We start from the raw sequence: 26,154 nt of genomic DNA, 5'->3' as shown, positions 1-26,154 counted from the left end.
TTTTGTATTGTACATATAATTTGACGAAGTTTACTCATTCTTCAGTAAACCTGCAAAATGAGAATCATTCCCCAAAAGTTCTCCTCCTGTAATCATAAACTTTTATCAAAACTTTTCTTTTGGACAGCTAACATACTTCAGCATGCAACAGTAGGTATTTTGATTCCACTTCTCACATAAAACTGAAAACGCATGCAACTGAAGCAGCTTAGATTTTATTACAGCCTCCATTTCATTCTATTACTTAATATGGAATTCAGGTCTACAGACAAACATATATATAATCTTGACATAAAATCTTTAAATGTTCCTATCATGAAGGCTCATCATCAGTCATTAACTAGCATTTCCATAGGACCTTCGTTGTTTCAAAGTATTAAAGAAATACATTTAACAAATGTATTTTTTTCAGGGCCTAGTGAGTTACATTTTTTAAAAATTATTTTTCATCTTACGAGTCTAATGACTTGCCAATGTTAGTCACTAAATTGCCCTTATTGGGGGAAAATTAATATCAGTACATTAAGGCTAATTATAAAGTAGTAAAAATGAAAAATATATCAAATTTATGTTCTTTTCAGGAACCTCCTTATATATTTTACAACGATAATTACAACAATTTTAACTTCCCTGTTAATTGAAAGAAATGTAAAAAACAAAATGAGACATTTCTGCTTGAACATAAAAAGTAGCTTCATGATGATTAACAAGCTGTGAAAAAAGTAATATTCAGAGTACCTGGATGATTGAACAAGAAAGTAGGAAGTACTGAAGTATAGCCACTATAAAAAGCTCTCTGTCTCCAAGTGTTATGTACCAATTCTTTTGCCCCAATAAAATAATGAATTGGAACAGTTTATACAGGGATCATATGATTTCAAGTGTTATAATTTTTGAAATGTAAAACATCTGTTAAATACTTGTACTACAATAGGATTTTACAACCACTAGTATCTCAAGGGACACCTACACTGATTAATGGAACACTGGTTAGGAAGCTGTGCTTAACTATCCAAATAAATTCATACCCATCCTCCAAGAATCAAGAACCACCTATTTCATATTACTGATCTCAATGAAATTGTTCCCAAAATATCATCCGACTTTTACTGTTTTAATTGTTTTCACGATAATAAACTACATTTAGTAGTGAATAGTGTCGTCTCTCCAATATCCATTTCACCCATACATATGGTAAGTAGAGCAGCTTCACTACTTGGGTGAGATCACTTCTAGCAACAGATCTGGGCACAAAAGGGCCTCCTCATTCTATCGGGATAATCCCATTCCTTTTGCTACCTCAGGTAACCTAGAACTAAAAATTGGTTGAGAGGTGGCTCAACAGAATATTTTCAAGATTTTTAATAATTATGGGAGTGAATGCTTACGGCCCTTTCTCTGGTGCTGTTTGCCACCTTGCTACTATGTAGGGAACTGGTTTGAGGAAGGATTCAACCCACAAGAAGGGTGCAGAGTAGAACTAAAGAGAAAAGCCAGAGACCTGAATCAACCACATTTGAAGGCTAAGATTCTCAGGTTGTGAAAAAGGGGCAGAAAAATCTCAAGAAATCCTGTCTCGCACAATCTGTGTTTTTTGGAACAACTCTTTATGAGGTATCAGAGAGTATTCAAGGAAAAAAAAAGGGTATCTTTGTAAAATGAATTTATGAAGTAATTCATACTATTTTAGAGATTCACAATATAAACACTAGCTAAGAATACAAAAAGCCTTGCTATATATAAGTAAAACTATTTGTTCAATCAGCATTCCCCAAACCTATCTGATCATTTTAAAAAACTGTCAAAATCACAAATAACACTAATGTGATCTCCTAAACACACTCTGAAAAAAGAAATGACAAGGCTATATATTTTACAGGTATTTCTCTTAAGAGAAATATTTCAACAGGATAAAACGTAGATTTGCCTCACAGAAATGCCATCCTGCAGCAGAAAAACAAGCTGTTGAAACATTTGTTTTAACTGCCTTTTCTCTAACTAATCGTGACAATAGGTAATAAAAGTGGTAAGTACATCTAAAAAGACTGGGATGGATTACTGATAATACTAATGGTGAAAGGTAAAAGGCCGTTGTTCTTGAGCAAAAATCCAGATGTAATCAAGAGCTGGATTTGTCCTCTGATGTTTAGGATTCAGCTTATACATTTATATTCATTTTTTTAAAACCAAGAAATCAATGTAAGAAGAATTTTTTTTTTTAATTTCAAATACATTTTTCCTATCAAGACAATTTTAAGATTATTTTTTAACGTTAACTTTTCTCAAGAACTTGCTTACAGAGTTAATGGCAGAATTGAGTGCACCTAGTACTCTTGGGTACACTGAGTTAAAGCATGTGAAAAAAACAGAGGAAAGATGACAAAGACTCAAAGTCAGTCACTCAAAAGATTGCTGGTGGGGGCAGGGAGAAAACATGCCTTATACTACAGGAAATGTCATGCCAAAGATTTCTATGCAATACAATGGAGTAGACTTTATGCATATGTTAGTCTAAAATTAAGCAAGGAAGGCAAAAATTACCTAGAAAGTACATCTACTACTGTTAGAAGGTAATTTTAGGGCTCTCAAAATTGGTTTGCTTTGTTTATACCCACTATTTTATTACTAAGACAATCCCGAAAGAAAAATAGGAAACCAGTCTCTTACCTGCCAAAGAGACTATCGTGAACGACATAGACAGAACATACACTGAGATCTATTAATCCTTTTGGTTTGGTAGCTCGTTTTTCACTTTCAAAATAAATAAGCTGGGCATCACTACCCTCTAAGATAAAATATAAATTTTTCCAACGTTTTCCTTTGCCTGTTAAAAAAATAATAATTATTATTTTCTCTTAGCCAAATAATTGCGAAATTCTACATATTATTAAAATTAGTGTTTCTAAAAATATGAATCAATTTTTGTTCCAAAGCTTATGTAATATGCCAATTCTTACATAATGAGAAAATGCCTGTAACAAATCTATACAAAAATGCCTTTTGTTACATTACTTGTTTTAATCACAGAGTAAATGTTGAGAATACTTTATATCTTCAGAGATTTCATCATGAGGAAATCGTCAAAATTCTTGTTTTGGAGTAATTCTTTAACAGTCCTCAGGAAAAAATTCTTCCACTAAAGCACACCCCCACCCACAATTCCCCAACATGTCTTTATGTCAAATTGAGGTACATCTGTAAAATATCAATACTATGAATGTGCTATGTGCCATAAGGAGTTCCTCAAAAAAAAAAAAAAAGAGAGAGAGAAAGAAAAAGAAACCATGGGCTGAAGAAACATTCTGGTTGAAAATATAGACTTTTAAATATACCTACACTCTAAATTTTGAAGAATTCTTATATATGGGCTCTAAACAAGTGTCAGTTACTAATAACTCATGTCAAAACTTATTAAATATATATCACAATAAGTTCGGAGCTCCATATTTACAACATCTCTATCAAATGGGTTAATGATGAAAGTCTGAACTTACTCTTTTTCAGAAGATAACCTTTCTTAACAATATTTTTATAGAAGGCATCCTTTGTTTTACGACGGATAGTATTATAAATTTCCTTGCCATCCACTGCGTCATTGAGTACTTGTTCTTGATCCTGAATTTTAAAAAACATTAAAATTATTTCATACATTCTTGATGGAAATGAAGTAAAAAATCTATAAAATTACCAATTAAAAGCCAAAGTGCTTAAAATACCAAAATCTAGATATACATAACACATAAATGATTTTTTGCTTTCCAAAGAAATTCTCAGAAATGTTTCCTTATAATTTCGAAGAACACAGACAACGTTCACAGAAAGATTTCCTTGCCAGTCCCAAGAACAACTAATAAGTTGTCTGTTTCCATGGATACCTAATAAACTATTTTCAAATATAGTCAGTTATACTTTACAGCAAATAATGTTTTAAAAACATAAATTTGTCACAGCATAACTGGTAAATTAGGACCCAATAAAAAAAATAAATTCATGTTTGCTTATGCACAGTTGTGTCTGTGAGAAATGCTAGGTGAATACAGACAACAGTACCCAGGTGAACTAAGACATGAGAATGAACAAAACATACACACTTTGAATACCTAACAGTTCCCTCAATCCACTAAGTGTGTCACATGCCATACCCATGCATCTGCAGCTGGTGTTATAACCCTGATTTCAGATAATCCTCCTCTGCCAATCTGCAACATTCCCACGCTTCAACCCTACCAATGGCCATTTCCACATGTAAACTTCAGGTCTTTCTTCAAGGTAAAATGCCATATTTATTGTAGTATGTACATATTTATTAAAAAGAAAATATAAATATATAAAATTAAGCAACATGTTTATATTAGGTTCTTTCTTGATGTATCATTGATGAAATTTCTAAGTGTTACACCCTTAACCTCACTTTTCCCAAAAGCCCTGTGGTTTTGATTGCCTGATTTTGCATAATGCTATGATTTTTAGGAATGTATATGTTACATTTTAGCAGAACTTACATTAATTGCTAAATCCCCTGAGAAAAAGAATTATATCAGGATGCCTTTATCATGATCTTTCCAGAATGAATGAATCTTCAATTTTACTATTAAGGTCAGTTGGACTGTTTTAGTTTTCTGGTTTCCTTTTTGAGTAGCTCTTAACTATTTTGCAAGGATTAATATTTTATGACTTTTAGTCCATCTTACAAACTTCATGGGTCCATTCAATCCTCTTATAAATCTAAGTTATGCTGTGGGATTTTCACAATCCTCTCTCTCCTGTATCTTGAAATATTATGCTGTTTCATCATCCTAGGAACTATTTCATCATGACTCAGAATTATTCCCAAGTTTATGCTAAAAAATTACTAAAATAATAAGAAAATAGAAGAATGAATTGCCTACAGCAGGGTTGACAAACTATGGCATGCAAGCTAAATCCAGTCCACCACCTGTTTTTTATACATAAAGTTTTATTGGAACACAGCCATGCTCATTCCCTAACATGCTGTCTGTGGTTGCTTCCAGATAAAAAGACAGACTTTAGTGGACACACTAAATGAACTGCAAAACCCTTTACAGAAAATTTTTGCCAACCCCTGGCCTAGATAATATAAAAATCATCTGTATTGCATCACTCTGGGTGTTTTCGTGTCTGTGTGTGTGTGTGTGTGTGTATGTGTGTGTTTTAACTGTGTTGCAAAGTATTGCAGCGTCTTTTGTAAAAATATAAAAGGCCATCTTTGCTGTATTTTTAGCTTTGATTGATCGTACTTAAAATATTCAGAACTCTTTATTTTCTGCTCATAAATGATAAAGAGAAAAAAACTGATCCAGGAAGATATCTGGCAATTAGAAAAATCAGAAAATGAATGCAAAGAAATAGCACTCTAGACTCTACCATGATGGCAGAATTGATTTTGATAAATCTCAGACTGTTTTTCAGGTGATGATATATTTGAATTTTCTCAAACTCAAGAATCACTGAGTGAACCATATTACTTCTAAGGGGAAAAAAAGGAAATATGATGTTCTCATCTGGTTAGTTATTAAATAGGAAGAATGTCGTCATGCAATATTTTGTGATAAGAACCTGGATTATCCTGTTCGGCTAAAAAGAAATGAGACTATTTAAATTTTTGTGTGTACATCAAAATTTACTTAATATGACTTGTGAATGGGCAAATATTAAAGGCCCTTTGTATAAAAAATTACTGAAAGTAAACATAGAAATTTTAAAATTCACTGGATTGATCACTCTTATAAACAACGTTAATTGCTGTTTTAAAATCTAAACAAAAATACTTTACAATTATGGAGCAAAGGACACTGTACTCTCCAACAAAATTATGAGCCATCAAAGTTTTCAAAAGTACTGCATTTTGCTTGCGCCTTTAATCCCAGGACTTTGGGAGGCTGAGGCAGGATCATGAGGTCAGGAGTTCAGGACCAGTCTGGCCCACATGGTGAAACTCTGTCTCTACTAAAAATACAAAATTAGCTGGGCATGGTGGCGCGTGCCTGTAATTTCAGCTACATGGGAGGCTGAGGCAAGAGAATCGCTTGAACCCAGGAGGCGGAGGTTGCAGTGAGCTGAGATCGTGCCATTGCACTCTAAGCCTGAACAAAAAAGAGCGAAATTCCGTCTCAAAAAAAAAAAAGAAAAAACTACTGCATTTTGATAATACAAAAACAAGAAAGAATCATAAGCTAGATTGCAATAGTGATGTACTTAAAATCTAGAATTGATATGATAGATATAATGCAAGAAGAACCAAAGTAATTACAAGTAGAACTTATTAGACATGTATCTGATTTCAAATCTGGAATCAGAATTTACAAGATGGCTGTGTTTCAGGTCTGTGCACGAAGGGTGAAGAACTGTTAGTTGCATTGAAAATACTGTCCATTTCAGGTACGTAAGCCTTCCTAGACATGAAAACATGGAACAAAAATTTGGGTACGCTACATTTAAATTCTTGTTACATTTTCCAATGCAGTTGTTTTTGGATCATACCCTGATTCTTGGTGATGCGAATTATTTGTAAAATGACTTAGGAATATAAAAAAATTAAAAGGGTACACTGGACCATGATGTTACAAATAGTGATGACTTTTTTTTACTTTCCTGTTAATACAGATTTGTATTTACCACATCTTTAGTTCAATGGTGATGGCACTTAGTATTAGCTGCAGAATGGAACATTCTTGGAGTCTGTCATTTAAGACATGTAACCACACTAATATTTGGATTTAAATACTTGATTCCAAGATGCTCTACATAGGTCTTTTAAAAATCATATGAAAGTGGGGACTAGTCCACAAATCCTAAAGGATTCCAATGCACTAGATGATGCTATAGGCAAGAACACAACTTCACTTTTCAAGTCCTAGTAAATGATAGGAGAAAGCCTTCTCTGTGTGTTCCTTTTCTCAGCCCGAGAGATAGTTCTTAGATTTTTTACATTTCTCCCAAGGGAAGTTCAGTAATCGGATTGGTGACAGTCTAACAGCCACTGAACCAAGCATTTCCCTAGAAGTTACATATGTAAGCTCCTGAAGGCAGACTTAACTTGCAGATCCTAGCTTTGTTACTTAATGTAGGAAAACACCATTTAATATATTAATTCAATAACTGTTTGTTGAGTCCCAGGCATTGCTGTAGTTCTTGAAATACATCAGTGAACAAATCAAAGACCCCTATCCTCATGGAACTTATATTCTAACCAGGGAAAGATTAAAAATAAACATAAATAAATAAATTGTACTGTATGTTAGAAGGTAAGCGCTCTGCAGGGTTGAGCAAGTTACAGTGTTAATTAAGGTGTCTAGGTAAGTGTCATTTGCTAATTTGCTAAGTTTTGAGCAAAAACTTGAAAAATTTAAGAGTTAGGCTAGTGGATATCCAAGGGAAAATAATTTTGGACACAGTGAACAGCTACAGCAAAGATCCTAAGGAAGAAAAGAGTCGAGTTCAGAAAATTAATGGACTGCCACTGTTGGGTCTTGTATGCCATTCTAAGGACTTTGGCTTTTATTGTGAAAGAAACAGAGAACATTTTCAAGTATTAAAACAGAGGAGTAACATGATCTGACATTTTAAATGGATCCCAGTGATAGCTGCGTAGCATGCAGCATAAGGGGACAAAGCTAGAAGCTAGCAGATTGAGGCAGATTCTGGTGGTGGTCATATTCTAGACATACTTTGAAGGCAGAGTCAGTATGATCTTCCTGACAGGTTAGATATAGAGTACAGAAAGAAAAAAGAGAAAAACTGAGGATGATAATAACCTCTCAGCTCTCAGTTGCCTTATCTTTGAAATAGGTGTCGTCATTATAGTGTCACCTTGGTAAAGTTGTTGAGAAAATTAAATGAATGAATATGTATAAAAAACAGTGCTTAAAATATAGTGCTCAAAAATGTAAGGCATTTTTATTATGGGGTGTATTGTCTCAAAAGGCCCCTTTTCTACTAATGCTTTTCTCGACAAGTGTTAATAGTTCCAGGAAGTAAGCAAACCTAGCTAGGACTCTGCTCTTTCTTAGCCTTTGCCAGCATCTTAGCCTGAGTCTGGGTACACAGGGTCACCTCATTGGAAGATGAGGTGATTTGCTAGCTAATCAATTTGGCAATTAGTAAAAACATTTTACTTGCTTTTGTACTAATAGTTAAAATCCTGCTTGAAGAATGAGTTTTATTATTCCCCAAACTTCTACTAAAACCTACTTTTCACCTCATGCTCCAAAATAATAGACCACAAATAGCACTTAATAGTTTCTGTGTAGCAATCAAATTGCTTTATAATCAATATTAATTATTTCTGAAGTATTCAAAGCATTATAGGCACTTTTGCAAAACCAACTGGAGGTTTGTTCAGTTATAAAACAGTAACACAAGAGTGAGGCATATTATGTATCTGAAGTAATTCTTAAAGCAGTCTTATAACATACTGCAAATTTACTAGATGCCACATACTATCTCTCTCTCTCTCTTTTTTTTTTTTTTTTTTTTTTTTTTGAGACGGAGTCTCATTCTGTCGCCCAGGCTAGAGTGCAGTGGCGCAATCTTGGCTCACTACAACCTCCACCTCCTGGGTTCCAGCGATTCTCCTGCCTCAGCCTCCAGAATAGCTGGGACTACAGGTGCATGCCACCATACCCAGCTAATTTTTTGTATTTTTAGTAGAGACGGAGTTTTCACTGTGTTAGCCAGGGTGGTCTTGATCAAAACTTAAATTAGAAAATTCTAAGTACAAATTCAGTATGGGGAAATGTATGATTTAATTTGGGGTCAAATAAAATCACTAATTCAAAGAGCCAAGGGGAATTAGAATTGAGAATACAGCAATGGAACTATATAGCAGGATCTATCATCTGGAGGCAAAAGCATCTCTAATCCTGAAAAAAGACCCTAGCCATGGTCTAAAAAGCACTCACCACGTTATTTAAAACATAGACATATATAAAACATATATATTTGTGTGTGTGTGTCTGTGTGTAATATGTTCTGGCTACCTTCTCTTCCAATTACTCTGCAGTAATCAAAAATTACTGAAAAAGTGAAACAAGATGGATGTTAAAATAGCAGTATTTAGACAGGTAGAAAGGAAGACTGACATGGCGATAGGAAGGAGCACATTAAGGTGTAAGACATATTAGTAACAATACAGGCAAGAGTAAAGTAGGTACTTCTTGCTGAAAAGCAGATAATCATTCATTCAATCAATATTTATTGAGTATCTAATGTCAGGTACTGTTCTAAGCACTGGGAAAAAAACAATGCAAACAAAAATCTCTGTTCTCATAGACCTTAAATTCTACTAGGAAAGCATGCAGGAACGAAGGAAAATATAGGCATACCTTGGAGGTATTTCAGATTTAGCTCCAGACCACCACAATAAAGCCAGCCATATGAATTTTTTGCTTTCGCAGTGCATGTAGAAGTTATGTTTACAACTATACTGTAGTCTGTTAACTGTGCAACAACATGTCTAACAATGTACACGTGTTAATTTAAAAATATTTTATTACTAAAAACTGTTGCAGCAGCCAAGGTGGCTCAAAATTGTAATCCCAGCATTTTGGGAGACCAAGGCAGAAGCCTTGGTCTTGAGGCCAGGAATTAAAGACTAGCCTGGGCAACATAGCAAGACTCTATCTCTACAAAAAATATTAGCTAGGCACGGTGGTGTACACCTGTAGTCCTAGCTACTGGGGAGCCTGAGGCAGGAGGATTGCTTGAGCCCAGGAGTTCAAGGTTGCAGTGAGCTACAGTTGAACCACTGTATTCCAGCCTCAGCCACAGGGCAAGACCCTGACTCCAGAGGGGGGGAAAAAAAAAAACTAACAATCATCTAGGCCTTCAGTGAGTCATAATCTTTATGCTGGTGAAGGGTCTTGCCTTGATACTGATGTCTGCTGAGTGATTAGGGCAGTGGTTGCCAAAGGTTGGGGTGGTTGTAGCAATTTCTTAAAAATGAAGTCTGCTGCATCAATTGACTCTTCTTTCACAAAAGAAATTCCCTAAAATGCTCTTTGATACCATTTTACCCACAGTTGAACTTCTTTCAAAAATGGAGGCATTCCTCTCAAACCCTCTTGCTGCTTTATCAAGTTAAGTTTATAGAATATTCTAAATCCTTTGTTTTCATTTCAATAGTGACCACAGGATCTTCACAAGAGTAGATTCTATCTCAAGAGACCACTTTCTTTTCTTACTCATAACAAGCAACTCCTCTTTCACTCCAGTTTCATCACAAAAGTGGAGTAGTTCAGTCACATCTTCAAGCTCCACTTCCAAATCTAGTTATCTTGCTATTTCTACCACATCTGCAGCTACCTCCTCCTCAAAGTCATCTTGTAGTCTTGAGCCTCTCAAAGTTATCCATAAGAGTTGGAATCAGCTTCTTCCAAACTTCTGTTAATGTTGTTATTTTGGCCTCTGCCCATGAATCACAAATGTTCTTAATGGCATCTAGAATGATGAATCCTTTCCAAAGGGTTTTCAATGTACCTTGCCCAGATCCATAAGAAGAGTCACTATTTTTGGCAACTATAACATTATGAAATTATTTCTTAACTAAGGATTTGAAAGTCAAAATTACTCCTTGATCCGTGGGCTGCAAATACAAGCTGTGTTAGCTGGCATGAAAACAACAATCTCCTTGTACATCTGTATCTGAGCTCTTGATTGTAGAGTTGCATTGTCAGTGATCAGTATTATTCTGAAAAGAATCGTTTGTTCTGAGCAGTAGGTTTCAAAAGTGGCCTTAAAATGTTCAGTAAACCATGCTGTAAACAGATGGGCTATCATGCAGATTTTGTAGTTCCATTGACAGAGCACAGGCACAGTAGATTTGGCATAATTCTGATGCTCCTAGGATTTTCAGAATTGTCAATGATAACTGGTTTCAACCTAAAGTCACCAGCTGCATTAGCCCCTGAAAACAGTCAGCCTGACCTCTGAAGATTTGAAGCCAAGCATTAACTCTTGCCATGAAAGACCTAGCTAACATTTTCAGATAGAAGGATGTTTTCTTTACACTGGAAATCTGTTGTTTAGCCACCTTCAACAGTTATCTTCTGGATAACTTGCTAGTTATCTTCTGGAAAACTAGCTAGATGTTCTGGGTAACTTGCTACAGTTTCTTTGCTTCACCTTACACTTTTATGTTATGGAGACAGCATCTTTCCTTAAATCTTATGAATCAACCTCTGCTAGCTTTCAACTCTTGTGCAGCTTCCTCACCTCTGTCAGCCTTCACAGAATAGAAAAGAATTAGGACTTTGCTTTGGATAGGCTTTGGCTTAAGGGAATGTTATCCCTGGTTTAATCTTCACTCCAGACCACTCATATTTTCTCCGTATCAGCAATAAGTGTGTTTCACTTTATTATCATTCATGTGTTCAGTGCAGTAGCACTTTTAATTTCCTTCAACAACTCTTCCTTTGCATTCACAACTTGGCTGTTTGGTGCAAGAGACCTAGCTTTCAGCCTATTTTGGCTTTCACCATCCCTCCCTAAGCTTAATCCTTTCTAGCTTTTGACTTAATGTGAGAGACATGTGACTTTTCCTTTCACTTGACCATTTAGAGGCCACTGTAGGGTTATTAATTGGTCCAATTTCAATAGTGTTGTTTCTGGAGAAGTAGGAAGGCCCAAGGAGAGGAAGAGAAACAGAACCAGCCAGTCAATGAAGCAATCAGAACATACACTACATTTATCGATTAAGCTTGCAGTCTTCTTCAGATGCAGTTCATGGCACCCCAAAACAATTGCAATAGTAACATTAAAGATCACTGATCACAGATCAACCTAACATATAATAGTGGAAAAGTTTGAAACATTATAAGAATTACCAAAATGTGACACTAAGACACAAATGAGCACATGCTTTGGAAAAACAGTAGCAATAGACATCCTCGTTGCCACAAACCTTCAATTTGTAGGAAAAAAAAAACTATCTTTGAAGCATAATAAGGCAATGCACAATAAAATGAGGTGTGCCTGTATGTTAAAATGTGGCAAGATTATGATTCTTGAATTTATATTTAGCTTCAGATTAATGATTCCTCATCCCCCTGCCTCCCCCTCCCCCCCAATTAACTGCAATAAGTAGTAGGTATAACCACATGAAATGAACTTGTTAGGAGGAAACATCAAGAAACTAGGCACACTACAAATCACTGTACAACTACAGCTGGGTACCCAAAACCCTTAATAATCCTTTATGTCCCTAGAATAACAGTACCTCCATTTTCCACTTAGGAAAATTATTAATCCATCTTTTGAAGCACCTTTTTCTAGCTCCTGTTATACCATTTCCCTACCATACATTTCAGAAACTGCAATGAGGAAGAAACAGAAGCTAATCACCCTAAGCATTAAGCAACTAATATTTAACAGGCTCTCTTGCTCAAGGCCAATCTTTCCTTTTATGTTCTAGATTCTATTCATTTTTGTCTTCTCTAGGACCTTGTCCGTAAGATACTGCCACCACCCATCTCCCCATACGACATCACTCTCTTTACTACTATATAGTTTTTACTCAGAGTATACAGACATCCTCAAATTCTCTCACCATAAAACTACAGGCAAATAAAGAAAAAGTGTAAACCGTTTTCTGCCCTAATCCTCCTCTGTCAGTATTTTTTATTTCCTTTTATTACTCCCCAGGCTTTAATAAGCCTGGCTGTGGTTTATCACTGCTGTCTCTACTTTTGCCTCCAAAAAACTCACTCCTGGACCTATTGCAACTTACCTTCCTCCACAACTGCTTCTAATCTCAAAAACCTACTAGGTTGCTCCTGATTACCTAAAATCAACATAGATAAAAACCAAAAGATTCTCTTACAGTTTACTTTCTAAAAAATCTAAATAATCTGTAGTTTTAAGTTGTATCCAATTTTAATTCTACAAATGTGTGCAAAAACATACCACCAAAATGCATTTTAAAATAAAATGCTAATTATTGCAATAAGAAACGCAACACTGACCTGCATTGGTACAGGTTCCTTAAGATAATATCCTTCAACAATCTGTTCTTTTCGATAGTGATCTATGATGTCCCCAATGCTGTTAAAATAAAAATTTTTAATATCAATCCGTCTGAAAAAAAATTCAAAATCTTTAAAAATATGTGTAAACTTTCTTACCAAGGATTATCTTAATTAGCAAATTTTTTTCAAAGCATATAACACAAACACATTAATAGAATAAATGATCATAACATTCGTATTGTTTTAGAAAAACCAGAATGTTCTCAATATAGATTTACAGGCCAGAATACGTGGCCCAGGTTCTGATTTTCCATACCCATCAAGTGGGCAGCCAGGTCAACAATACCATATTCAAAGAGTCACCATAAATGAGGAAATGATTAAAAGTCTAACTTTTTTTTCACCCCCAAGAGTACTTCTGAGATACTAAGAATGAAAAATTCACAGAAACATGGCATTTATTTAGGAAGCAGAATACAGGTAAATTAAGAATTTTTATTATCACATTTACACATTCTGGTTTTATATTAGAAACAGGTCATAAAACACATGAAAAGCAGGCAAAAAGAAGAAAAAAAACCCAGCTAATGTTACATGTAGGATTATCACTACAGGGAGAAAAGCTTATTATTTTGATTAAAGGTGCTACAAATTGGGAAATATTGGGAAAATATTACAAAAAAATAAAATGATGTACTGTGTTTTAATATAAATGTTAGTGAACCACATATTTTTTTAAATATAAAGTTGTTTCTCTATAATCAGTCAGATCATTCTATTGTCCTGAATACATAAATCTTGGAATTTTAAACCCTCCTTTAATATAGTGGACAAATGGGAACGTTTGAGCCACTTAGGAAACACTTCTCCAGACAGATTTTGTTTAACCTACTATATATATATAATTAGAATCTATGTGTGTGTACGCATCTTCAAGTATGTTATCTTCCCTATACTACAAAGTTAATTTAAACCAAATATAAGTAATGTTAAAAAACAAAACAAAAAGACCTGACAAGTTAACTAGTAGTATGAATGAACTTAACAGAAGCAGCATTTAACACAAGCCACAGAGGGGTGTGGTAAAAAATGAAATAAATAAAAGCATTATTAAAAGAACAAGCAAAGTTTTATGTTTTTAAGAAAAAATCTAATACCATATAAATCCAAAATTATTAAAAGAAAAATGAAAATCAGGAAATATATTTGAAGATAGCTAGATTCCACTAAGGAGATGACTATGTGTTTTAAAGCAAAAAGCATCAAATCTATGAAAATCAGTAAACATCGAAGGTTTTTGGGCTCAGTAACTGTAAAATACAATCAATCCACTGTAGCACCTCAATGTTACAATATAATTGTTTTCCATAAACTGAGAGAAGAGGAAACCATTGGGAAGTACAGTTTAGATTGTCCACGAGCAAATTTAAAAGTGTGTGCCAGTCAATCAGATAGGTTTTTACCAATGAGCTAGACTTAAAGAGTTTTTTTTTTTAATTACTCTTCCATTCATATTCTACCCAGAAACACCAAAATAAACACCAAAATAAACAGAGATACAACAAACCAGAATTTTCTAGACATTCATATAAGTTCCAGCCATGAAATAAGACAGATTTACATCTCAGAAAACTAAAACATATTCAATGTAAACTTACTTTTGAAATAAATGTGAGTTTCTAGAGACACTATGTTCTGTACTTTAATTTTTGTAATGCACTTAGCACATAAAACCATGTGCACTCTTCTTGAAGTCTAGATAGATGTTAATATTGTCTCATCAAGGTCTAGCCAAAATCTATTGTCTTCCTTCTCACCCCTCACTGAACTCTCATCTACTGATGAGAGTTTATATATCCCCTGAATTTATCACAGTCTGCATACCACACTGTCTTTTCTAATAAACCTGAGCACTAATAATGAAGAAACTGTATCTTTTTCTTTAATGTGTTTACACAGGATTTGTACAGTATATTTCACAAAGTAGTTAAGTCTATAAATGGCTGCTGAATTAAATTTGCTATTAAATGCCTCTTCTGCTTTTTTAAAAAAAACTCTGAATATAGGAACATTAAAGTTATGTCTTAACAGTTTCTAAATGAAAGACATAACTACTATCCCTCTTTATCAAGGTCTCGTGTATAGTTAATGGGGAGATGGGACAGCAGAGTATGGTTGTGTTAGATTTATTGAAAAGTCTTACTTTATATGTTTATATCTAACAATAAACAATAAGCACAAAGATTTATCTTCCTAGGAATTATTTCTGACATTACTAACATTAATGCTGAAATGAAGTATATATTTCCAAAACAATTACAAAATCCTTCATTTTCACACACCTGATTCACATAATTTGGGGCTTTTTAAAAAAGTTTAATATTAAATCTAGAAACAATAAGATGAATTTATAAACAAATTCACAGGGAAGAAAAAGTATAAAAAAGTTCTGGGGGAATGGTCAAGGCCACTAAATTAATATACATTTAACTTTTTTTTTTAAATCCTTATTTTGAAAACATAATATTGTAATAATTTGGACAGAAATCTACTTAAAATACTTCTTTTTTCACGTTCCATCATGGTCTTTAGCAACAAAAAGCGACCACCTTTACATGTTTTACCGACTGCCTCCAGTATGTAGGAAGAATTTCCAGTTTTATATGATGTATCATAAGGAAGTTTAAGTTAGTAACAAGATGAACTTCAAAAAAAAAAAAATTCATGTAAATTATTTTATCTTTAAAAAGGATCTCAATATGGACATTTATTTAAGAAGACGATATGTTTTCAATGTATGCAATACATTTTGTATGTTCTAAATCTCTAGAAAACTGGAATGGGGAAAAATTACATTCTTAAAGAGCTCAAATTGCAGCTAGCTGTATTTTCAATGAGAACATCTAGAACTCAGATTGTTAGGCAGAAAGTACTCAAGCAACCTGTATATGAGGTAGGCAAAGGGGTACAGCTGCCTAGACTCACTCACATCTTACATTTGATGTCTTTTAACAGTCAACTGGGCTTCTAGCAAGCAACTAGAAGAACTTGTTTTTGTTTTTTTCAGATAAACAAGTTACAGAATCTCTATTCACTCAAATGTCTACTTTGATAAATTCTAATTTGGATAGAGAACGCTGCTGTGGCAGAGGGGTTAAACCAGGCAAATATAAGTGTTTTAGAACAAGATTATGCCAGCCCCTGAAACAGGAAAACAATGCTACTCTAGAGTTATTAGGTATAGGAAAACCTTTACATTCACAAATGATTATTTTCTATTTGACAGAAAAATTGCTGACATTCTGTCATATGGTTTCTTCTATTAACTTATTTTCCTAATCAAGTAACTATAATTCATTCTGAGTTTTGGGACAAACAATGAGTTTACTTTGAAAGTGAGAAGTAAAAACCAGCAATCACAGATAAGAAATGTCAACTTGAGAACAACTCAATTACATAACATCTGTATAGTAAGTCTCAGGTACCTTTAGAAACTTTTTTTTTCCCCTACTAAAGTATCTCACTGATAAAATAATGTTGATATATTTTATTTTCCTTCTCCTACAGATAATACACGGATTTAGTAAATCTGCTGCAAATAGCTTACGTCTAATTTTTAAAATCACAAAAATTATTTTGGAAGGAAAGTATAAGTTACTAATTTGTATTCATATTTGACACTGTCTAAAGAATTGTTGGGTATGACCACTATGAAATTATATTGAAGGTCTTATAATTTTTAGAAGTTAGAAACTTTTATATAATTTTGAATCTGAATACTGTGTTATCAAGATTTCAACTATTTTTACCAAAAGCAAAAGATAACTAAAAAATTATGATTTACCTGTTATAATACCGGCCTCCCATCATAAACTGATTGTTTGGCGTTGGACATATTTTAAATCGCTGAATATTTTCATTGGTCCGGAAATAAAGTGAATAATCACCAGGAGTATTATCTGAGGGTCTCACAAGAAAACTGCAGACCTGACCAACTGTAAAAATTAAGCTATTAGTTTTTCCCTAATTATCAAATAAAAAAGAAAAGATGTTAAGTAGTATTATTACAAAGTGCATTCAAGGTCATAAACATATGTAAATTTTCACCAGGAACTTGTTTTATTTAAGGACAATTTCTTTCAAATTTTCTGGTTTATGATTCACAACCATCCATGTTGCTTGTCTGCTATCTCTCTGTTGTATCTTACCAGCTTTAATACATAAAAATAGAAAGCAGAAATTTTGCAGCCATAACTTCTGGTCAGTAATATCTACAACTGTCATAATTTGGAAGGAACTTAAGCACAGTTAGGGAATACTGGCTAAAAATGCTAAATTCTGTTTGTAAATCCTTGTAATAAGAAGATTCTAAAAAGTGAAGACCAGTTTTGCTTAAGAATACTCTGTGCTTTATCAGTGTTTTCAATTAATCATTAAACAGTAATGACTGTGCCAGGCACAGTGATACATGCATATAATCCCAGCTATTCAGGAGGATCACTTGAGCCCAGGAGTTTAATACCAGCCTGGACAACACAGCAAGATCCTGCCTCTTAAAAAAAAAAAATTAAAAAGTAAAGACTGTAATAAAATAGAACCAAAAGCTTTTCACAAAGGTAGATTCAAAACAACTGAAACGTGTATACATTATCAAAATCAATACACATACACTATATTTTATTCAATAGATATGCTACTGAAAGGAATTACAGACACAAATTATATGTTAAATATGTCATATTAATTTTAGAGAAGTATTTCTGATATCTTTGATTGGCAGTGATTCATACTACTAAGATCCTCTGCCTTTTCTCCATTTAAGTCCAAATGATCCAGTAAAGATCAAGACTTGATTGTTTTTAGGAAAGCACAATGAATGCTTAGATTATAAGATATAAAGTTTGGGGGCAAATTACTAATAGTTCCAATCATCCAGTCAAGGCACATATTATCAAGTACTTCATGTTCAGTAAAAAGAAAAAAATAAATCTCCTTAAAAAACTGAATCTTCAAGGCTTAATACATAAGTAAACATAAAAATTACAGAAATTGTATAACGTGGGCTAAAATGAAAGTGTTTCTAAGTTGATACAACAAATCTTAGTGACAAGAATCCAAGATACTCTCTAAATTTCTTCTAGAATATGATAGGAATTTCATGCAAAATTATGCATGCAAGTCCTTATTTGTACTTCTCAGGAGAGAAAATCCCACCAGATCCTCAAAAGAGCACATGACACACAAAAAATGCAAACTAATGTAAGGAAATTAAGTTTAGCTCCTTTTCAACTTTGTATGCCTTAAAACAAGTACTTGATGGTGCAAGTTCCAAAAAAGAAACATATCCGAAATTCAATAAATTCACTAAACTACATATTTTTGGTTCCATACTGAAATAGCTGATAGAATGTCATTTTGGTTTAAAATTTCTTCTCTATTACTATCATGTAGCATTATCATGATCTTTTTTTATTTTTTGAACCTACTTAACGTACATCTTCACAATAAAATTGAGTACTTCAAAAACTATCTCATATCTTTCAAAATAATAAATTATGAATTTAAAATGCAATGCTTTATGGATTAAAACAATTCAGATTACCTCTTTAATAACTAGTGTTATCACCACAAGAATCTATTTCATTCAATATTTCACAGAAACTATTGAACAGTCAACATTTTTGAAGAACTAAAACTTTTAAATTACATACTAAAGCTCAAACTTGTCTGAAATCTTTATAAGATGTGGTTTGCCGAACAAATGCTTGGTATTTAAATTAATTCAGCTTTAGATATTTAGTAGGAATAAACAATGACAGGATGGTTAAAACCACAATAAAAGTCAATTTTTACTTTCTATTTATAAGCACAAGAGTTTTGAGAAATGTTAAAATTAATACATATTAAATAAAGCTCAATCATATAATTCCACCAAGTATACAAAGATAAATACAAGAATGTCTGCTATAGCTGAACAGCAAAAGAATAAAAACAATATAATATCCTTCTTCTGAAGACCAGTTAATTATGGTATTTACATAATGAAAAGTTTAAATCCATAAAAAGAGTAATGAAAATTTTTATCTGCAGATACAAAATCATCTCCCAATATATATCTAACATGAAAAAAGTGTGTTGAATGTTCCTGTCTGTGTAGGTGTAGGGGTGAGAAAGAGAGATTCACAGAGACACAGAAAACTTCTAGAAACACTGAAAAAAAAAAAAAAACTATCACTTAGTGTTACTTCTGAGGAAGTGGACAGGGGCCTGGGGTAAAAGAAAAACACACTTTACTAAATTTTATAATACATGGATGTTTAAAATATAAATAAAAACACCAGGTTCTTAGCACTGGACACGAAATTGTAACATGCATAAACACTAACTGAATGCTAAAGGCAAAACACAGGATAAATGGTTTGTTCACTTTTTTATTCTCTTTAAACAGACATTAGAAAATCAAGCGAATAAGTAAGTACCTGTCATTAGTAAATTATAAGCTTCCTGTTTGGAAATCTTCCCATGGAACCATCTTAAAAAGAGAATAAATGAGATATATAAAGTCCTTTTTGCTGTCATCATATGATCAAAACTAAACAACCAATATAGTAAGTTTAATTCAAAGTGATATAATAAAATAAATGCAATTAATCAAATCATCTCATTCTTATTACATTTTAATACATTTTATATACATATTATATTTAATTTCAACAAAATGTAGTAAAACTAGGAACTATCAAATATAAACTACAATTTTCATTACCAATACAAAAATGGCAATAATTTTTAATCCTGATAATAACAAACTGTTATAGGTCTTTTTATTTTTCTTTTTGCGGGGTAAGGGGAAGGAGGAGTAGTTCAGATAAAGCCTAAATTTATATTCTGGAGGAGAGTCAACTAGATGACCTGACCTCCAAGACTAATCCTCTACTTCTGCAGTTTAAAAAAAAATTCAAAAAGAAAAGGGTAAAAAAATGACAGGGTTTACAGATGAACAAGATTATTTAGCATAAGCACACAGTCTGAAGCCAAAGTGGCAATATCACTTTCTAAAGTTTTAGTTTCATTCTTCAGACGTTTATTCCCATATAAAATTTATATATTTCAACCACATGTTTTCCAACAGTGATAAAAAGATGAGTCCCTGCTCTTATGAAGTTTCCACTCCTAGGTGGGTATAGTGGCTCATAATCCTGTAATCCCAGTACTTTCAGAGGCCAAGGCAGGAGAATCTCTTGATCCCAGGAGTCCAACACCAGCCTGGGCAACATAGACCCTACCTAACTACAGAAACTAAGAACTATGTAGAAAATATAATAAGCACAGTGACAGGCACTGCCGAAGGCATTCTGGGAATAACAGAGAAGGGTACCAATTCTGTTGAGTGTGTAGAGAAGAAAATAAAAGGAGATTTTCTAGAGGGAAGTGATAAATGAGCTAAGTATGAATGGAAGAATTCTGGCCTAGGAAGCAGCTTGAGCAAAGGTATACAGAAAAATAGCTAGGAGCAATGGCTCACACCTGTAATCCCAATACTTTGGAAGGCCAAGGTGGGAGGATCACTTGAGGTCAGGAGTTTGAGACCAGTCTGGGCAGTATAGTAAGACCTGATCTCTACAAAAAAACAAAAAATTACAACATTTGCCAGGTGTGGTGGTACACACCTGTAGTCTCAGCTAATCAGGAGGCTCAGGCAGAAGGATCACTTGAGCCCAGGAGTTTGAGGTGAACTATGATAGCACTACTGTACTCCGGCTTGGGCAATGGCAAGAACCTATCCCTAAAACAATAAAGAAAAAAGTATTATGCATTTGAAGACCTACATGCTAGAGACTAGGAAACTAGAGATGATAAGTGCTAGGAGTAGTAAAGGACAAAATAACCAGAGAACAGATCATTTTTTAGGCTCTGCTAAGGTAAAAAGATGGAGAATCAGTATAAGATTCAATTTTTTAATTTGTATTGTTTGTTTTTATGGGTAATGTATACAACTATTTTGTATATTTTTATGGGGTACCAGTGATGTTTTGATACAAGCACATAATGTTTAATGATCAAGTCAGGATAACTGGGGTATCCATCACCTCAAGTACATATAATCATTTCTTTGTATTAGGCATATTCAGATTCCACTCTTTTAGCTATTTTAAAATATTCAGTAAATTATTTGGTAGCACCCTGTTGTGCTACCAAATACTAAATCTTATTCATTCTATCTAGGTGTATTTTTGTACTCATTAATCAGCCATATTGTATCCCCCTTCCCTGCTACCCTTCCCACCCTGTGGTAACCATCATTCTACTATCTATCTCCCTGAGTTCAATTTTCTAATATTTTGCTCCTACATAAGTAAGAACACATGGTATTTGTCTTTCTGTGCCTGGTTTATTTCCCTTAACATGGTATTTTCCAGTTCCATTCATGTTGTTGTGAATGACAGGATTTCGTTCTTGTTTATGACTGAATAGTATTCCATTGTATGCACGTACTGTATTTTCTTTATCCATTCATCCACTGTTGAACACTTAGGTTGATTAAACATCTCGGCTATTGTGAATGGTGCTGAAACACAGGAGTGCAGCTGTCTCTTTGATATACTGATTTCCTTTCTTTTGGATATATACCCAGCAGTGGGACTGCTGGATCACATGGTAGCTTTATTTTTAATTTTTTGAAGAACTTCTATGCTGTGCTCTATAGTAACTGCACTCATTTACATTCCCACCAACAGGGTACAAGGGTTTCCTTTTCTCCACATCCTCACCAGCATTCATTACAGCCTATCTTTTGGATAAAAGCCATTATAACTGGGGTGAAATGAAATCTCATTGTAGTTTTGATTTGCATTTATCTGATGATTAGTAAGGAATGGTGAGCATTTTTTCACATACCTGCTGGCAATTAAGGATTTTAAGTGAAAATGTGATACAATCTAGGTACATTATTCCAGCTACTGGATAAAAGGATCTGATGAGGCTAAAGAGTCAAGGGAGATCAACTTGGAGGTTACTGCTATATCATATCCTGGCAGGAGATTTAAAAAGGCCTGAGCTAGAATGTAGTTATTTAAGATTTGAGAAGGCGGTAAACATTTAAGAAATACTTTAGGAGATAAAAATCATCAGGACTTGGTGTCTATATCATGTGAATAGGGAGCTGGAAAGAAACTCAACCAAAGTTATACCATCTATTTAATCTCAAAGGTTACTTGTGGATGTTACTGAGGACACTTTAAAGAATTTAAAGTACTGCCTCACAGCCACAGTCCCTATATTAGGAAATTAAAGGAAACGAACATACACATAAAATAAACCAACAATGCAAATTTACGTTATGCTAATATAAATAAGAAATTACGCAAGTTAAGAAAAATGGAAGAATGACAATGTTATCAGATAAAAAAAGACTTCCGAGTGAAAGTGGGATTTATATTTTATACTATGAGAAAACTGATGTAGCTTTACATGTTTATTGGCATTTAACCTACATTTTTAAATTTAAAATTCCATTGCTATTATCAAAAAAAAAAAAAAACCCTAGATTTATGGTCTTTTTTGAAAATCAGAAGGATTTAACAACACTAGGCTCACATTCCTACACATATCAACTAGACAACTAAACAGAGGGATTACCTTACAATAGGCAAACACTTTCTAGTTTTCTACTTCCCACAGTTTTCCTTAATACCATGAGTAAATATCAGTTGCCATTTATTACCAAGCTTACAGTGTTTTTTTTTTGATAGTACAGACATAGTTCCATGTACCTTGATCTCTAGCAAAGAGGGAAAATAAGAAAAGATTATTGTGCCTAAAGAAAACTGGGAATATATATACTTGACCCACTTCACTTGCTTACATTGTCTGTCTGATTCTTCCAAGCATTAATTAGAATTTGCAACTCCTAGCCGGATACAGTGGCTCATTCCTGTAATTCCAGCACTTTGGGAGGCTGAGGCTGGTAGATTACTTGAGGTCAGGAGTTCAAGACAAGCCTGGCCAACATGGCAAAACCCCATCTCTACTAAAGGTACAATAATCAGCCTAGAGTGGTGGTGTGCACCCATGGTCCCAGCTACTCATGAGGCTGAGGCAGAGAATCGTTTGAATCCAGGAGGTAGGGGTTGCAGTGAGCAGAGATTGTGACATTGCACTCCAGCCTGGGCGACAGAGGAAGACTCTGTCTCAAAAGAAAGAAAGAAAGAAAGAAAAAGTAACAAAAAATAATTTGAAACTCCTGATATAGGTAGAGGAAACTTCAAACTAATACAAACAGCAGGGTATAGTCTCACTAATGGAGTCTATTTTGTAGCTACAAGAAACAATAAAAATAAACTCAGAATATATCTTACATATTCCACTTACAGAATGGTCAAGCACTAAATAAGGTGACTGCAAATGGAGTAATCAGTTGAATATTTTAATATTCTAATGGTTAGAAAACAGAAAAAAAGCAAACACTTGAGGCAAGCCTCAAGTTCCATCCATAAATGCTGAAAGATAAGAAAAAAATGTACTGAAAAGATATTAGAAGATGAATAGTCTATTAAAATGTGAGTAAGAGAGAACTGGGATTAATGGTTCAGATCTTTAAAAGAAAACTTACATATACATAAAATCAGTTTGAAGATTATGAAAAAAAAAGACCTTGCAGAATCTTATTAAAGTTGTGAAGAATCATTATTTTGGGGGGGATAAAAGATGTGGCTATAAAACAAGAAGTACTATGAATAACCAATAAATACTATGAATAATTTTAAAATGTGCCGAATTGTGACATTCATAATGTTATAAATGTAATGTTTATTGAAAGTCTTTAGTGTGGTGATAAAAAGAGTTGTATTTAGTTATCAGCTACCTTTTATTTTAAAAATAATACTTTATCATTAGATCCTTAAGAAAATATTTAGAAATCAGTTCCCTGAGCCAAATTAAAAAGTTAAGTCAGTCCAAAAACTTTAAAAAAAATTTTTTTGGCCAAAGTTTTCCAATTAGTAAATTTACAATATAGATATATATTTTTTTCATTTTTAATAATTAACACCAACTCACATTTTTCCTTCATGTGGATCTTCTTCCCGGCCCTAAAGGGAAGACATTAAGACAGTATTTTATGTAATTAACTGTTAATCTACTTTTATTAAAATTCATAGAAATCATATCTTCAAACATATCCCCCACTATCCTTACTTATGTGTATACAAAAAAAGATGTTTCTGTTCAATAACTATCTTTCCATACCTCTCTTAATCTTTTCTTGTTGCCATTACCCTAACTCAGGCCCTCTTACCCACTTTTCTTAAACTAGTACAACAGCCCAACTAATATAATTATGTCCTACTACAACACTCTAATCTGGATACATCAGTTTCAACAGCAGCTTTGCCCTACATTAAGAAAAAACAAACAAAAAACAAACACCTCTCTACTGCCTACAAATTTCTCATTCTGCAACTGAAGTCCTTTACCACAGAACTCAAGTCCACATTTCCTATCTCATACTACCAAATTGATTTTTGGTTCCTATACCATGGTCACACATAATTTCCTATTTGCCAATCTCCCACCACTGTAGCTTGTTCTTTTTGTTCTTAGAATGCACTTTCCACTTTTTGCTTTCTACCTGTTAGATAAATACCTAACCAATCTACGAAGGAACTATCTCAAATGCTACCTCTTCAGTAAAACATTCTGAGCCCATAAAAAGCGACATCAAATTTTACTTTGAATATAAAAGACATTCCCCTTTTATCATGTTTTGAACTTTATTTTATTCTATATTCCTCTGATTTAAGATACAATAGTGTTACTCATTCCACTATTATGGAGAAAAATGGTCTAACTATACATGTGGATTTACTTCTCACAATTTGGTGCTCACTCATTAAATACCTAATCAAACTAAAATCAAACACTCACTGAATGCTACTATATCCAAGAGAGTAGGCTAAAAAAAAAAAAAAAAAAAAAAAAAAAAAAAAAAAAAAAAAAAAAAAACAACAAAAAAAATCAAAAAATAACCTATAAAAATGAATAGCATTATCAGTGTATCACTGCCCAAAAGGAGTTAATCTCTTGTAGAAGAGGTTTACACTAAATTAATTTTAGACAGTGGAATAGAATGCAAAATTAACAGGGTGCTATGGAAATACAGAAGGAAACAATTTTGCCTAAGAGACTCCAGAAAGGCATAAATCCTCTGTGAAACAACGGGTGACATATGAACTGAGCTGATAAAGATGAATCAAATTTTACAAGGCAATCTATCAGGGCAGGAATGTCAAGGAAGAGGGGAAACTATAAGCACAGAAACATTCATTTACTCAACAAACATTTACCGAATGCCTACTGATGCCAGACACTATTCTAGGCAATGGTAATACATCAGTGAATCAGAGATAAAAAATCCCTCCCCTCAGAGAGCATACATTCTAGAGTTAATACATAAAAGTATAAATGTGTTTGGGGAACAGTAATTAGAATTTTAGAAGGAGAAATTCCTTAAATCTAACTACTAACTGAATGTCTGAAACATCTTCACAAACTAGATGTCCAAATGGTTTTTCAATCTATAAGGAATTCACTACACTCTAATAAAGCCCATCATGAAAGTTATTCTACATATTGGAGTGAAAATTGTTTATAACTGATGTGGAATTATTCCACTATTAATTTATAATGTTACTTACTATATTCATTTTTAGCAACCACATCACATTATTCACTCATACTGAGTTACTAACTTTTTCCTTGATCCCTTATATATTGATGTGAGGTCATGTCTCCTTATTCTGGTTTGGATTGTTATTATTATTTTTCTGTATACATTGAGTAATTTTCACTTTTCTTTAATATTAAAGTTTATCTTGTTAAATTTGATCCAGAATTCCAAGAGCTCAAGAAAAGTTCAACTATAGTGCAATTCCTTTAAGTAATCAGAATTGGGAAGATGGTGGTACAGCAGGGAGAGGGAAACCCAAACTAAGAGTTGTAACAAACACATTTTATAGGAAAACTATCATAGATAGCAAGATGCTTCAGTATGAATACCGTTTGCCTATATGGAATAAATATCTCTTTTACTGTAGAATACAGAATACTAATCTAGGAATTAGGAGTCCTAATCCTAGCTCTTTTACTAAATAACTATATGACTATGAGTATG

General features: G+C 33.5%; 1 protein-coding gene across 5 annotated transcripts in view; it reads right to left on the bottom strand.

Annotated features, from left to right (window-relative positions):
* RASA1 (RAS p21 protein activator 1) overlaps positions 1–26,154 on the bottom strand; it is a 120,748-nt gene that overhangs the window by 23,803 nt on the left and 70,791 nt on the right. For all 5 annotated transcript variants that reach the window (XM_025386887.1, XM_025386890.1, XM_025386891.1 and 2 more), the window contains 6 exons: positions 24,042–24,073; positions 19,463–19,515; positions 16,828–16,978; positions 12,981–13,059; positions 3,495–3,615; positions 2,668–2,824 (listed from right to left, as the gene is read on the bottom strand). In XM_025386887.1, coding sequence (XP_025242672.1) covers positions 2,668–2,824; positions 3,495–3,615; positions 12,981–13,059; positions 16,828–16,978; positions 19,463–19,515; positions 24,042–24,073 — 593 coding nt within the window. The remainder of the gene's footprint in view (positions 1–2,667; positions 2,825–3,494; positions 3,616–12,980; positions 13,060–16,827; positions 16,979–19,462; positions 19,516–24,041; positions 24,074–26,154) is intronic.

The sequence above is a fragment of the Theropithecus gelada genome, chromosome 6 (assembly GCF_003255815.1).
Source record: "Theropithecus gelada isolate Dixy chromosome 6, Tgel_1.0, whole genome shotgun sequence".
NCBI lineage: Eukaryota > Metazoa > Chordata > Mammalia > Primates > Cercopithecidae > Theropithecus > Theropithecus gelada.
The sequence above is the reverse complement of the archived record's forward strand: the minus strand, read 5'-3'. Positions and strand labels throughout refer to the sequence as shown.